At 42.2% G+C, this 17,405-nt stretch overlaps 1 protein-coding gene across 1 annotated transcript in view; it reads right to left on the bottom strand.

Moving 5' to 3' along the window:
- The window catches only part of LOC126471337 (Down syndrome cell adhesion molecule-like protein Dscam2), a 198,623-nt gene that overhangs the window by 69,156 nt on the left and 112,062 nt on the right, over positions 1–17,405 (bottom strand). The window contains exon 8 of the mRNA XM_050099458.1: positions 16,200–16,298. Coding sequence (XP_049955415.1) covers positions 16,200–16,298 — 99 coding nt within the window. The remainder of the gene's footprint in view (positions 1–16,199; positions 16,299–17,405) is intronic.

The following is a 17,405-nucleotide window of genomic DNA, read 5'->3' as shown; positions in this document are numbered from 1 at the left end:
CTATTTCAAATGCCCAGGACATTGATGGACAGAATCATTCTGTTGTGGGATAGTGCCTGCCCATCTGTTGCTAAGATTATTTTCACTATGCTGTGAAATTTCACTAGGAAGCAGTTACACATCCTCCACACTGTCCCAATCGCTTCCCATGTGATTTCCATATTTTTGGAGGCATGAAGAAAGACATTCATGGTTATCAATTTGCTTCAGACAAAAAGGTGCACATCTGGGTACAATCTTGTTTATGTCAGCAACCACAAACATTTTTCCATGAAGGCACTGATAATTTGTCTCACAGTGGCATAAATGCATTAACAGTTATGATGATTACTTTTGAAATAATAGACTGTTTACATACTTGTTTCCATCTTTCTCGGTTTCATTTTACTGCCTCTTACATGTAAAACACTTCAACATTAGATACAAATACAGAATATTTATAAGATTTAGACGCTGCATGTCAGTATATTACCAGATTTAAAGAGCAGATAGTTTTTTCATTACCTTTATTGTATAATTTGTCATCTCAGCTATGCTCCAGTTTAGCCAAACCATCAGTTACAGCTATGCATGGGAAACTAATACAATAATTATCACCGCAGAAATGAGAAACTGCATAGACCCCACTGTTATCTAGTAATGATGTCTGATCTTTGCTGTTTTATAGTTTATCAAGCATAGGTATATTGATTGAACTTGGGTATGGCTGCAGATTCCAAAAATATGACTCCACATTTGACGAGCAACTATTGAGTGAAGGCTGTAGCTGCCAGATATAGTTCTATATTCTCCACTGAACAAATAAAGGATAAAAGTTCTTTTGAAAGCCCTTGAGATCAATAAACACTAGATACACAGTATTCATTTTATTTTAAACAATTGAACTTCACTTAGTACTTCTCCTCATCTAAATTTCATCTAATCTTCTTATTACCAAATATCCATCTTCTGGTGGACATTGGGACAATATATGTTATATTTATGAGCAATAATGATAAATGATATATTTGCTGTATGTAAGGACTTGAATATGGTGGAGTGTACCACCAAAACACGTCACAAATAAATAAAAACTAATACACATAGCTGATACTGTTATCATTATTGCACAAAATTTCCTTATTTCTTCAAGCTTCTCTCGCTGCTCCATTGTATTAATCCACTTCCTTACAATTTTCAATTTTTCATATATTTCAAATTTCTGAACAGTCTGCTCTTTTGCCATATGAAGAGTGGAAGTGTCACATGTTCCAGTGCTATTTTTTCATAAAATGTATTTTCAGTGTTGTTGTGTTCTTGGTTCTCTGTTGCATATTCCTAGACTTATTCCAAGTGTCAACTCAGGGAGAGAAAACGTAAAACATTTGTTACTAGATGGTGCATGGTCTTTTTGCCAGACGGTGCTTATGTTTGGACTTCCAAGCATCATGTATCAAGTTCTTATCCATTTAGTTGATGTGCAGTTTGTGTGCTAATCAGAGTACATGTAATCTTTTTTTTATATCAATAAAACATATTTGTAGTGGAAAGAGAGAATGTGATTTTCAGAAACAGTAAAAAAGTAGAGAAGTAAAGACACAAAGTAATTTCTTCCTCAGCAGTATGGACAGTTCTACATAAAAACTTTGCAACATTTGATCCTGAGACTGGAGATGTGTAAGAAGTAAAAGACAATACTGAAAAATTTTTCTTATTGAATTTAATTTTGTTTTCCTCTTGTAAAAGAATTAACAGATATGATAATGGCTTTTACTGACTACAGTTCTACTTGTTAAGACATAACTGCTATATTCCTGTACTTGTATTACCACAAATAAAATTTAGTGCCTTAGTGTTAATGGCACTTGGAATAAAAAGTTTCTTATTGGCACTTAGAACCAGACAGTTCCATGGTATGGCATCTAGATTGCTCTTAATATATTATTTGTTTTCTAATTTGCCTCTTTACTTTTTGCAGTGATGAGGTGAGCAGCATAATTCTGTGGTATCAGAATATCATCTCAATTTTTTGGAAATAAATAAGTTATTTAGGAAAAGGGATGGATTGTTTTCTCACTATCTTGACTAATGTGGGATTTGGCCCTTGGAACATTTCACATTTGCAGTCTTCATGTGTGTATCTACTGTTCAGTAATGCGGAACTCTGTTTCCCTAGGCTACTCTACATAAATAAATACACACTGTGAACAGCCCAGGTGGAATAACAGTATTTGTAGATATAATGAAATGTTTTAGTACAATAGAAAGTTTGACATGGAGGGAATGAATGGTTGCTATTATACCAATTAACATAACACAGTCCTGGTAAAGATCAATCTTTTCTGGAATTTGTTCTTTGCTGAGCAACACTGTTCAAAGCTGTTCTCATAGATAAATATTAATCACTTTCACAGTCAAACCACACTAGTCTACTGAATGCTCATTTTTGTGCATAATCAGAATGTTCTCAGTTCAGTGAATGTGTCACAACAGATGTATACAAATACCAATTTATAACATGGACCAATCAGCTTAATGTTTGCACTGAATATGTTGTCTGCACTATTACACAGCACACAAGTTCACACACTAGCAAGAATTGTCTTTTACCACATAATTAACCTTCTGCCTTTGCACAGCAACTGCCACCACTAATGCACTAGAGAACCAAATGCAATGCTTACATTGGACTATCAGTATATATGACATGCAGCTTACAACATCTCTATCTTTAATTTACCGAACCACCAGTATTTTATATGGATAGAATCAAAGTGATGTGACAAAAGCCATGGGATAGTGATATGCACATACAGTGTGAATCAAAAAGGACTTTACAAATTTCTTTATTTATTCACACATCAAGTTCTGTAGGACCAAATTGAAGAGCAAATCTCCAAGATTATGAAATGTGTCAGAACATCAAATTACAACATAAAAGTAATAACAGACAAAAATAAAATTTATATTAACCCAAAAAAAGTCAAGCCATAAGTTTAAATACGCGCAATCAACAATATAACATCATCTTAATTTTTCCAGGAACTCCTAGACAGAATAGAAGGAGTGACCCACGAGAAAACTCTTCAGTTTAGATTTGAAAGTGCATGGATTACTGCCAATATTTTTGAATTCTTGTGGTAGCTTATTGAAAATGGATACAGCAGTATACTGCACACCTTTCTGCACAAGAGTTAAGGAAGTCCGGTCAAAATGCAGGTTGGATTTCTGCCGAGTATTAACTGACTGAAAGCTGCTTATTGTTTGGAATAAGCTAATATTGTTAACAAGAAATAACAATAAAGAATATATGTATTGAGGGGCAAATGTCAAAATACCCAGAGTAGTGAATAGGGGTCGACAAGAAGTTCACGAATTTACACCACTTATTGCCTGAACCACCCATTTATGAGCCAAAAGTATCCTTTTAGAATGGGAAGAGTTACCCAAAACTATAATTTGATATGACATAAGCAAATGAAAATAAGCAAAGTATACTAATTTTTGTGTTGAACAATCACTTACTTCAGATACCATTCGAATAGTAAAAACGGCAACATTAAGTCTTTGAACAAGATCCTAAACATGGATTTTCCAAGACAGTTTACTGTCTATCTGAACACCTAGAAATCTGAACTCTTCAGTTTCACTAATCATAAACCCATTCTGTGAAATTCAAACATCGGGTTTTGTTGAATTGTGTGTTAGAAACTGTAAAAGATGAGTCTTACTCTGATTTAGCATTAGTTTATTTTCTACAAGCCATGAACTTATGTCATTAACTGCACTATTTTACACTGAGCTAATGCTGCACACAACATCCTTTACTACCAAGCTAGTCTCATCAGCAAACATAAATATTTTAGAGTTACCTGTAATACTAGATGGCATATAATTTACATAAATAAGGAACAGGAACACTGATCCCTGGGGCACCCCCCCCCCCCCCCCCCCCGGTTGACCCATACCCCACTCAGACCCCACATCACAGCCATTCTCAACACTATAAATAATGACCATTTGCTGTCTGTTGTTAAGGTAAGAAAATGCACCAATTGTGAGCTACTCCCCGCATTCCATAGCGATCCAACTTCTGGAGCAATATTTTGTGATTGACACAATCAAAAAATATGCCTAGCATTCAAAACGTTTTCTTTAACTCATCCAGTACCTCACAGAGAAAAGAAAATATAGCGTTTCCAGTTGTTAAATGACTTCTAAAGCCAAACTGCACATTTGATAGCAAATCATGTGATATAAAATGATCAATTAACCCGACATACACAGCCTTTTCTATAACTTGAGCAAACACTGATGGCATAGAAATAGTTCTAAAATTGTCTACATTATCGCTTTCTCCCTTTTTGTAAAGCAGTTTTACTGCTGAGTACTTTAATCTTTCAGGAAACTGACAATCCCTAAAAGAAAAATTACAAATATGGCTAAATACAGGGCTAACATGTGCAGCACAGTACTTTAACATTCTGCTCGGCACTCCATCATATCCATGAGAGTCCTTAGTCATCAGTGACTTAATTATTGGCTCAATCCCCCGTTATCCGTATCACAGAGGAGGATTTGAGACATCAATCTCGGAAAGGCATTTGCCAAGAGAGTTATATGATTCCCTGTGGAAACTAAATTTTTGTTTAATTCACCAGCTATGCTCAGAAAATGATTGTTAAATACTGTACATATATCTGATTTATCAGTAACAGAAATATTTTTGCTACGCACTGACTTTATATTGTCGGGGTTGTGCTGCTGACAAGACACTTCCTTCACCACTGACCATATGGTTTTAATTTTATCCTGTGAATTAACTATTATATTTGTGTACCACATACTCTTTGCCTTCCTAATAACATTTTAAGCACCTCATAATACTGTTTGTAATGTGCTACTATAGCTTGATTGTGACTACTTTTAACATTCTGATGTAATTCCTTCTTTGTTCTACATGATATCCTTACCCTCTAGTCAGCCACCCATGCTGCATTTTACTGCTAGTATCCTATTTAGAACTTTCTAATGGAAAGCATCTCTCAAAGAACGTGATAAATGTGTTAAGGAAATCATTATATTTGACACCTATGTTATCAGCACTATAAACATCCTGCCACTCTTGTTCCTTGACGAGTTTTAAAAACTCTCTATTGCCAATGGATTAGCTTTCCTACATAGTTTGTAATTATATGTGGCATTTGTTTGAGTACAAATGCCTTTTAGTGTTAAAATTTGTGCATCATGGTCTGAAAGGCCATTCACCCTTTTACTAACAGAATGCCAATCTACTAATGAAGAATGAATAAAAATACTGTCACCCTTTTACTAATAGAATGCCAATCTACTAATGAAGAATGAATAAAAATATTGTCTATGGCTGTGCTACTGTTCCCCACTGCACTCTAGTTGGAAAGGACATAGTCTGCATCAGATCATATGAATTTACGAGATCTACCATCATCCTTTTTCTTGCACAATCATATACAAAATGTAACTAATTTCTGGTACTTCCTATAAAGTGAATCAAGAACCCTCTCTAGCCTGAGCAGAAATGCTCTGAAGTCAGAGTTAGGGGACCTATAAACAACAACAATTAGAAGTTTAGGTTCACTAAATTCAACTGCCAACATTCAAATATCTGTTCAGTGCAGTGCCATGATGGACTCAAACAGAATACTGTTCTTTACATACATGACCACTCCCCCACTCCACAAGGACCTCCTTGAAAAATAGACAACTAATCAGTATTCTGGTAAAGAAAGCCTCTGAATTGTCAAATTATTTAAGTGGTGCTCCAATATACCAATAATTTCAGTCAACATCTATAAGCAGTTCACTAACTTTATTTCTAATCATCTGAAGGTGATTCCTTAGTTAGAGGGACTGCCTTTAAGCAGGTAAACCTATCAACTGACTCCAATCTAAAAAACGGTGCAGCTCTAACACCAACTACTACAGGAATTTTTCCGTGAGTGATCCCACCACCACGCACAACATTTTCACCTATAAGCTTTGCCATCCTCTCCTTCCCATACCTACTGAGGTGCAGGCCATTCCAAGTGAAATCTGATCTACTGATAGACTCAACTGGCACCACTGCAATGTGACCCGTGTCCTCTACCATCAGTGCCTTCTCCAGCCCCATGTTAACATGCCTAACAGTCACATTAAGATGAGACAGATCATGATGCTGAAATAGTTGCATGAAATGCACATTAGTGTCACCAGCTTGGGTAACTATCCTTACCAGGTCACTACCTACATCATATTCCCCATCCATATTAAGACTATTCCCTGATTCACCCACTATAACTACCTGATCCTCCTCCATAAAATTCCTACGTAACTCTCCTATGCTGCTATGCTGTCAGTCACCTGAGCCAACCCTGCACTAGGCTTCACAATGCTGGCGACCTGGTATTCACTCCCCAACACTTCCTGCAACTGCTGGTCCACACCTCTACCATGTGAACTACCTAGCAGCAGAACCTTTTTCTTTCTGTTACACTTTGAAATGACTTAGGCCTAACTCCTGAGGACTGCTGCATGTTTCCAACACCTACATGTGTCATTGAGATAACTTACAGAATTGGTAGATGTGTCACTTTGGAGCAAAAAATCTCAAATTTCACATAAAAATGTCAAATGTCATTTTGGTCTGATGTGACTACACCACTTGTGATGCACCAAACATCCCACCAGTAGTCAATTTCTTCCCATACCCATTGCAGCAAACTGGGTGTAACTTGTGCAACAGCACTGTAGATTCGATTTTTTAGGTTAGCTAAATTATTTGGTTTTGGAGGTACATACACACAGTCTTCAATGAAACCCCCTAGAAAGAAATCCAGTGATGTGAAGTGGCTGTGACTGAGTTGGCCACACAATTGGCCCTTCACAGCTCTGACCCTACATGTCACAGTGAACAACCCATGTCAATAAAGTTCTTGTGCCAAGAAAAAATTATACACCTACCTGGAGATTATTTAGCATATTCAGTGCAAAATTTACAACAGTTGTTGAAAAGTTCATTTTATGAAATCAAAACACAGAGCAAGCATGCTCTGCTCCAGTGAAAGCAACCTTATAACTGTGCACTAAGCTGGCACTCCTGGTTGCAAAATGGGATACTGATGCACCATGTGAATCAAACTTGAAGTTGTTTGCTGCAGAATGGCAGATCTACCAATTCTGTAAGCTATCTCAAAAAATTTCTATTTCATTCCAAAGTTGTAAAATCCTCTTTGACTAGTATCGCACACATGAAGTGTAAAAGGCCATTGCATTGAAAAAGCTGTCATTCGTACTCAGGTGATTTATGTGAACAGGTATCTGACATGATTATGGCTGCATGACAGAAATTAACAGACTTTGAACGTGAAGTGGTAGTTGGTGTTAGATACATGGGACATTCTATCTTCAAAATCATTATGAAATTCAGTTTTCCATGATCCACAGTGTCAAGAGTGTGCTGTGGACACCAAATTTCAGGCTTTACCTCTCACCACGGACAACGTAGGGGCCAATGTGTTTATGTAAAGATGCAAGTGCTAACAGACAAGCAAACCTGCATGAAATAAGCACAGAAATTGATGAGGGAAGTATGATGAATGTGTCTTCTAGGACAGCACAGTGAAATTTGGTGTTAAGAGGCTATGACAGTAGTTAAGAGGCTATGACAATACTTTTGCTAACAGCATGACATCCCCTGCAGTGCCTATATTGAGATCGTCTCCATATTGGTTGTACCCTAGATGATTGGAAAACTGTGGCCTGGTCAGATGCGTCCCAATTTCAGCAATTTCAATTGGTAAGAGCTAATGGTAGGGTTCAAGTGGGGTGAAGCCATGGACCCAAGCTGTCAACAAGGCACGGTGCAAGCTGGTGGTGTCTTCATAATGGTGTGGGCTGTATTTACATGGAATGGACTGGATCCTCTGGTCCAACTGAACTGATCATTGACTGGAAGTGGTTATGTTCAGTTACTTGGAGACCATCTTCAGCCATTCATGGACTTCATGTTCACAAACAATAACAAAACTTTTTGGGTGACAATGTGCTATGTCACTGGGTCATGATTGTTCATGTTTGGTTTGAAAAACATTTTGGATAGTTCATGCACAATTTTTGGCCACCTAGACTGCCCAACATGAATCCCACTGAACATTTATGGGATATAATCAAGTTTAAGTTACTTTCCATTAGGACTGTGTAATGCACTCGATGAATGTGATTTGACTTTCAAAATGATGGAGCACAGCAATCAGTTGTCCTTTCCTTTCAGGCTTTATTAAAGGAAATCTAGATTTTGGCTAGTGGCTAGCCATTATCAATGCTCTATTTCATAATTCCAATATGTCTCCTAGTACATCAGTCCCCTGTTGTTTGGCCTTCTGTCACAGTTCATTCAAGACTGAATGAACTGTGACAGAAGCCTGAAAACAGGGGACTGATGTCCTAGAACATGTGTTGAAAATATGAAATAGTGCAATGCCAATGCCTAGGCACTAGCCAGAATCTAGATTTTCTTTAATAAGGCCTGGCAGGTTGGTTGATTGGTTGGTTTGTGGGATTGAAGGGACCAGACTACTAGGGCCACTCCCCCTTTCTTCATGAACTTTAAACACTCACAAAGAATGAGAACAAACAATGGAGATGAGAAGAGATGACACAGGACAAGAAAGACACAGACAGAAACCAGACACAAGGAATTAAAATCACACAGAGTGTGACAGCGGTTGGCTGACCACAGAAACAAAAAAGGTAAAGGCAACTACCAAGAAATGCGCTACAAGGCCCAGTTGAAAATCGTAGGTCAAAGGTCAGACTCAACACAAAAAAGGACAAACACTTAAATCGAGTGATAAAAACCCCCTGCATGAATAAAACTCAAAACTAAGTCTACCATTGCAACGTCATCTGATAAAAGTGCAGGAAGCGTATCAGGGAGCGCAAATGTCTGCCTGAGTGGAGTTAAAAGCAGGCAGTCCAACAAGATGTGGAAGACCGCCAAAGCTGACCCACAGCAACAAAAAGGTGGATCCTCACGGCACAATAAATAATGGTGCCTCATCCAGGTGTGGCCAATAAGCAGCCGGCAGATGATAACAGAGTCCTTGCGAGAGACCCGCAAGGAGGAGTGCCACGCACAGGTAGCCTCCTTGGTGGCCCAAAGTTTTTTGGGTGAAGGCAGGGTGCGCCATTCTTCACCCCAGGTGCCAAGTACCTTCTGCCACAAAACTGACCTGAGGTCAATCTCCAAAAGGACAATCTCCAAGGCTGGTGCACCGACAGCCTGTTTGGACAGCATGTCAACATGTTCATTTCCCGGGATGCTGACGTGACCTAGGGTCCACACAAAGACCACAAAGTGGCCGCAGGAGTATGGATGGACTCCTGGATAGCCATCACCAGATGAGAGTGAGGAAAAGACTGGTCGATAGCTCATAAACTGCTCAGGACTCACCTGAGGAGGAGCAGATATGCTCTCTGGCGGGAGAGATAGCGACCAGCTCTGTAGTGAAAACACTGCAGTCAGCTGGCAATGAGCATTGTTCATAGTGATCCCCCAGAGTAAGAGCATAACCGATGCGACCAGCAACGATTGAACCGTTGGTATAGACCACGTCAGATCCTTGAAACGCGACAATTATTGAAAGAAGGTGATGGCAGAGGGCCTCAGGAGGGGCTGAGTCCTTCGGGCCCTGTGCCAGATCGAGCCGAAGGCATGGGTGGGGCACACACCACAGGGGTAGATGTAGTGGAGCCCAGAAAAGAGGTGGAAGAGGGGAAACCTCAAGCCCAGAGAGAAGTGCCCTGATGCAAACCGTGATCATACACCCTGGCCGGGACCGCCATTCCAGAAGATGGACGACCGAGTTGGGGAACAGCAGACACTAATTGGAATGTCCAGGCAAGCTGCAAACTTGTGCAGCATGAGTGGCAAGCATTTGATGGTGCCGCATCCGCAATGGAGGGACACCAGCCTCCTCAAGGATGCTGCTGACAGGGCTTGTCCGGAAAGCTCGAGTGGAGAATCGAATCCTGCTGTGAAAAAGCAACTGCAACATAGAAGGTGATGCCAAACTGTAAGCCAGGCTACCACAATCAAGACAGGACTGAATTAACACCTGGTACTGCCATAGAAGGGTAGACCAAGTGGCACCCAAGGCTGGTGTGACTCAAGCAACATAGAGCGTTAAGATGCCGCCAGCGTGTTTGTTTAAGCTTCCAAATATGAAGGAGCCAAATCAACCAGGCATCAAAATGCAAACCCAAAAACCGAAGCATCTCCTCCACAGCAAGAGGTATGCCATCAAGATAAAGCCATGGCTCAGGGAGAACAGTGCAACGCTGGCAAAAATGCATGACGCAAGTCTTGGCGGCCATAAACTGGAAGCACATGATACGGCCCAAGACTGGGCCTTGCGGATAGTGCCCTGTAGCTACTGTTCAGCAACTGCAATGCCAGTGGAGCCATCGTACAGGCAAAAGTCATCAGCATACAAAGAAGCTGATACAGACGTTCCCACAGCTGCAGCGAGCCCATTGATAGCAACTAAAAAGAGGCAGACACTCAAGACAGAGCCTAGTGGGACAACATTCTACTGGACTTGGGAGGAACAATGGGAGGTCACAACTTGCATGCAGAAGGGACGAAGTGACAGAAAATTTTGTATGAAAATCAGGAGTGGACCGTGAAGACTCCCAACCATGAAGCGTGGAGAGGATGTGATGTCGCCATGTCATATCGTACACATTCCACATGTCAGAAAGACAGTGACTAGATGCTGACGGTGGGCAAAGGCCATATGGATGGCAGACTCCAGCCCCAACCATGAAGCGTGGAGAGGATGTGATGTCGCCATGTCATATCGTACGCCTTCCGCATGTCAAAAAGACGGCGACCAGATGCTGACGGTGGACAAAGGCCATATGGATGGCAGACTTCAGGCACACCAGATTATCAACAGCACAGTGGCCCTTACAGAACCCACCCTGAGAGGGAGCCAGAAGGCCCTGAGACTCAAGTATCCAACTCAACCTCAAGCTCACCATGTGTTTGAGCAACTTGCAAAGAACGTTGTTGAGGCTAATGGGATGGTAGCTGTCTACCTCCAGGAGGTTCTTGCCATGTTTCAACACAGGGATTATGATGCTTTCCCACCACTGTGACGGGAACTCACCCTCAACCCAGATATGGTTGAAAAGGTCTAGGAGGCATCACTGGCAGTCCACCGAAAGGTGTTTGAGCATCTGACAGTGGATGTGATCTGGCCAGGGATCCATATCAGGGCAAGCAGCTAGGGCACTTTGGAATTCCCACTCACTGAATGGAGCATTGTATGATTCAGGGTGGCGCGTGTGAAATGAAAAGCTCTGACATTTCAACCGCTCTTTCAGGGAGCGGAAGGCCAGTGGGTAATTTGCAGAAGCAGAACTCTGAGCAAAATGCTCTGTTAAGTGGTTTGCAGTTGTGTCAGAGTCAGTACAGATCACTCCATTCAGTGAAAGCGCAGGTACGCTGATGGGGTCCAAAAGCAATAGAGACGCTTAATCTTTGCCCAAACCTGCAATGGAGAGGTACAGAGGCCAATGGTGGAGACGTACCATTTCCAGCACTCCTGCTTGCATTGGCGAATGAAGCAGTGGGCTCGCACACGGAGCTGTTTAAAGGCAGTGAGGTGTTCCAATGAGGGATGCTGCTTGTGACGCTGGAGGTCCCGCCTGCGATCTTAAATCGCCTCAGCAATCTCAGGTGACCACCAAGGCACAGTCTGCCACTGAGGGGACACAGAAGAACAGGGAATGGAAGATTCTGCGGCAGTAACGATGCCTGTGGTGACCGAGTGAACCACCACATCAATGGTGTCAGTGGAAAGAGGTCCAATAGTGGCAATGGAGGTGAACAAGTCCCAGTCAGCCTTATTCATGGCCCATTGACAGGGGCGCCCAGAAGTGCGATGCTGTGGCAGTGACAGAAAGATCAGAAAGTGGTCACTACCGCACAAGTTGTCATGCATACTCCATTGGACAGATGGTAATAGGCTAGGGCTGCAAATCGAAAGGTCGATAGCTGAGTTTGTGTCATGCGCCACACTGAAATATGTGAAGGCACCATTATTTAAAAGAGAATTGAGCTGTGCCAACACTTGTTCAATGATGCTGCCTCGGCCTGTTGCCACTGATCTACCCCACAGAGGGTTATGGGTGTTGAAGTCGTCCAGTAACAGAAAAGGTGGCGGCAGTTGGGCTATCAGTGCAGCCAAGACATGCTGTGGGGCATCACCATCCAGTGGAAGATAAAGACTGCAGACAGTAACAGCCTGAGGCATCCACACCCAAACAGCGACAGCCTCTAAGGGTGTTTGTAGAGGGACACACTCACTGTAAAGAGAGTGAAGGACATAGATGCAGACGCCACCAGACACTCTATCATATGCTGCCCAGTTTTTATAGTAACCCCGATAGCCATGGAGGGCAGGGGTTTGCATCGCCGGAAACAAAGTTTCCTGAAGAGCAATGCAGAGGAAAGAGTGAAGTAGTCGGAGATCAGCAAGATGGTGGAAAAAACCGCTGCAGCTCCACTGGAGGATGACATTGTTCATGGCCAAGAAAGGTGTGAAGGGACCAAGGACGCAGATTACGCTGCTGGGTCACCTGCTGCCACTGATTGAGTACCTGTGCGAGTGACATCCATCGTGTCTGAGGGTCTGCCACAATCTAGGTCCTCAACGGACGCCAGAATCGCTACCTTGTCCTCAGATGCAGAGCTTGTAGGTTGTGGTGGGGTGGGTGCCATCACAAGATCCTTGGTCTTAGAGGTCTTCTCCTTGGACTTTTCTCACTGCTTCTCGGGTTTCACTGGCCAGGAGGGCTTCACTGATTCAGTCTCCAGGAAGGAGGAGGATTGCGAAGCCCTACGACCAACTGCTTGTGGGCACTTATGCCACTGTTGGGTGTCATTCTTCCCACTTGTGGAATCCTGGGAGGGGAGGGGCCCAAAGGACCCCTTGTGAGCAAGAGTAGCCGAAGAAGTTGGATGCTTCTCCAGCTTAGAAGCGGGGACAGACATCCCCGATGGGACGTGGGTGGAGGGGGGGGGGGGGGGGTTTGCTCCCAAGGTAGGTGGTGCAGGAGTAACAGGGTGGGTAGTGTCCCCCTGGTTGAGGGGGCATGTGGAGTCACACAGCTCAGGGAGCTGACTGGAATTCGCTGAACTGATGGGGCTACCATGGTTGTCGTAGCGGCGGCATATGAGGAAGTCATTCACACAGTATTGAGTCATTTGTATTTCCTCATAGCCTCAGTATAGGTCAGTCAGTCCAGGGTCTTATATTCCATGATTTTCCGCTCTTTCTGTAAGATCCTGCAGTCTGGCGAGCGAGGTGAATGATGCTCTCAGCAACTGACACAGATGGCAGGCGGGGCACGTGGAGTATTGGGATGTGATGGGTGTCTGCAATCTCAACATGTGAGGCTGGAAGTACAGTGGGAAGACATATGGCCAAACTTACACTTAAAGCACCATGTCGGGGGAGGGATATAGGGCTTGACATCACAGCGGCAGACCATTACCTTGACCTTCTCCGGTATGTATCACCCTCGAAGTCCAAGATGAAGGCACTGGTAGCAATGTGATTATCCTAGCACCACGTCTGGGGAGGGATATAGGGCTTGACATCACAGTGACAGACCATCACCTTGACCTTCTCCCATATGTATCACCCTTGAAGTCCAAGATGAAGGCACTGGTAGCAATGTGATTATCCTAGCACACGTCTGGGGAGGGATATAGGGCTTGACATCACAGTGACAGACCATCACCTTGACCTTCTCCCATATGTATCACCCTTGAAGTCCAAGATGAAGGCACTGGTAGCAATGTGAGTATCCTTCGGACCCCGATTAACGTGCCAGACAAAATGAACACCTCAACACTCTAAATTGGCGCGCAGCTCGTCATCAGACTGCAAAAGAAGGTCCTTATGGAAAATAATACCCTGGACCATATTTAAACTCTTATGGGGTGTGATGGTGACTGAAACATCTCCAAATTGTCACAAGCAAGTAACCTTCGTGACTGGGCAGAGGACGTCATTTTTATCAATACTGACCTAGAGCGCATTTTGGACAAGCCCTCCACCTCCCCAAAATTGTCCTCTAAATGCTCTACAAAGAACTGAGGCTTTGTTGACATGCAAGACTCCCCATCAGCTCTCATACAAACTAGGAAACAGGGTGAATAAGTGTCGATGCCATCCTGAGCCTTTCACTCCTCCCACGGTGTGGCCAGAAAGGGGAATGATTTGGGATCATATTTCTGAGCGTTGAATTGAGCTTGAGAATGTTTAGAGACTGCTGGTGGCTGGCCACCAGCAAGAAATGATGTACCACACTTCATTGTAGGTCATCCGCCCTGATGCCACCCACTCCAACCAAGTGCCCTCCCCACAGGTGCCACCCAGCCTCAGCAAGAGCCACCTGGCAGGATGGCCACTGCCAGGAGTCCTGATGCCCCAGGGTGATAGGCATCTACTTTTTGGCATATGTGGGGAGTTAATGGCACAGGCATCAGCATGGTGATCCCTGTGTTGTCAGGGGGCTACAGCCACCAGTGTACATGGTGGCCCCACCACAATGGACTGGCTACCGTGCTGGATATTAGGTGCAAGGAAGTCCATGGTCGTCGTCTCCGCAGAAAGCAACACTGCACAGTGCATGGTGGATATCACACACAGGAATGTATCCTCACCCAGGGGATGGAGAACGAGCAGGACTGCAATGCGATGATGAGAAAGCTGGCTAAAGGTCTCAATGCATGATGAACACAATGCACCACGTAAGGCACCCTTCCCCAGTGGGCTCACTCTTTGGAAGAATTTTGAAAGGTGCAGGTCAAACTCGAGAGGGGACCATCACATAAAAGCCAAAATGTGTGTCAAGGTGACACCTTACAACAGGTAGGAATACTGCGGGCCTATTCTTATCTCTGAACTTGCAAGGGGGGGGGGGGGGGGGGGGGGCTGAAAGAAAAGGATGACTGATTGCTGTGCTCCATCATTTTGGAAACATAATAAAGAGGTCAGTTTGTGTACAAAATCCTGCACGGGCAACACTTTTACAATAGTGGTCAGCTATAGAGGCGGTATGGCTCAATATTTCTGCAGGAGACTTCCAACAACTTACTGAGTCCATGGCACATTGAGTTACTGCACTACACTGGGCAAAAGGAGTCTGACACAACATTAGGAGGTATCCCACAACTTCTGTCATCTCAGTGTATATATCCTAATGTGACATGTTTCTCACAGACTCGTGGTTCATCTGTACACAGTGTGCATGTTGATGGTGGATCACCTAAGACATCTGATGATTGCCTCTGTCACAATGGCAATGCTTTTAAGTCCCTACTTCTTTACCAGGACATTCCAGCTTCTGTTTAAGAATGTTGCCTATTGGTCTGAAAGCTGTGGCCCATCATGGTATCATATTGTGGTTGTGAGCTGTGTGATTAAAGTGAAGATGAAATATCTGCCATGTTGGCTCAAGAGCACAAGCATTTATGACAAAGGAATTGTATGTGAACATGCAACATTCTACAGTTCACTGTTCTATTGCTAATGGAATGGTGTACAGTCTCAACATGAATGACATACATGCCATCTCTATCCCATCACTGACAATAGTGTACTAGTCAAAAAAAGTCTGCTTCCTGTAGGCCACCATGTAAAAACCTGTCTCATTATTTGTAAATTATAGGAATAAATACTTCTTTCATCAGATATTTGAATTTAACTGCAGCGACATTTGTAAGTATGGTCTAGTTTGGTGCAACTTCTGACACCTCACACCACCACTCTCCCTTTGTATTCATTTACCACTTTGTTTAGACATTTTTTGCTATAGGTCCTCAGCACTGTAATAAGTGTTGTTTATTCTGCAAGTAGTTACAACACATCTTCTAATGTATGCTATCAATATACCACAACCCCAGTGAACAAGATTAATAAATACTATAAATAATTAATAGTCTTAGTTTTCATAAGTTAAGAGCATCATAATGCTTATCATAACTAATGCAATATGTAACATTTTTTTAGTCTGATTTAAGTTTCTTAGTTGTGTGTCAGAGAGAAATCTTCACTGCAAAAACTAGTTATAAGTACTTCTAGTTTAGATACATTTTAATAAAACTGTGTGATTTTACTTACCTTGAATAATGTTATTAATTTCCAAAGAAATGTTCCAATGAAGCAGAATGCTTGAAATGCTTCTGGAAGTAACTCGTACATCACTTGGTGTGGGCGGAACTGAGAAAAACATGTCATGCTTACTGACAGCTTCGCATGTAAAGATCCTTACAACAAAAATTAGAGATTGTAATTATGAAGCATGAGTGTATTATGGCAACTGTATCTTTAATTTCATTAAAAATAGTTTATTCATTATTCATGTAGCTTGTGAATGTCTCACAATTGAGATTTTTTCATATTACACATGCATTTCCTGTAAGCTAATAGCTTGATAGCGGGTAATTGATTATTTCCATTATTGCACACAGTGTGCAATCCACCTCTTGACATCTTGATTGCATTCACAGCCTTTCAGAGAGTGGTCCTTTCCTGGGCTTTCCTGTATATTACGGTCCCTTTTTTTGTCAGATTTAGCACAAAGACCAAGTATTAACAGTTTTTCTGGAGATGCAGAGAGTATGAGAAAGCCTTAAACTCAAGTTCAACAAAATCTGTACTAACACCTTTCAAGGAAAAGGATACTGATTCAACCTACATTAGCATGCTAAAAAATGCAGATTTGATCACTGCCACTTCCAACACACTTTATCAAGAGCACACCGCCTTCGGGCCACAAGTGGCCCATCAGGACTATCCGAGTGCCGTGTCATCCTCAGTTGAGGATGTGGATAAAATAGTACAAAATTCAGAATTGAAAAAGGAATTGGTCAGAGAGAGTCTATGTCACCAAAAAAATTCTCAGCAACCCCAGAAGTAGTTTTTGGATCCCTGAAGTGAGGAATTGAAAAGACAAACTGTTGTTATGGAATATTCCTGAACCTTCATCTTGCTGAAGACTGCTCCTATTGCAGATAAATGTGAAAACTGAATGTAAGGGTTTGACAGATCAAGATTGAATGTAGGCCTGAAAATCAATTACAACAATACTACAACACTTTATAACCACCATAGATGAGGGCACAAATAGAATTTCCCAGAAGGTTGCAATATTTACTTGCAACTGGGCATTCTCTGTGCAATGGTCAAAATTCTGTAAAATTACCAACTGACTCTTTCAATACAAAAACATCCACTGTAATGAAAGATAATCTTCCAGTTAAACTTCAGTCTTTGTCAGGGTCAAAATCACAACAGAAGGCTCACCTCCAAGCAAAGCAGGTTTGT

Source organism: Schistocerca serialis, chromosome 3, assembly GCF_023864345.2.
Source record: "Schistocerca serialis cubense isolate TAMUIC-IGC-003099 chromosome 3, iqSchSeri2.2, whole genome shotgun sequence".
In the NCBI taxonomy this organism is placed as follows: Eukaryota; Metazoa; Arthropoda; class Insecta; order Orthoptera; family Acrididae; genus Schistocerca; species Schistocerca serialis.
This window is presented reverse-complemented; position numbering and strand designations above follow the sequence as displayed.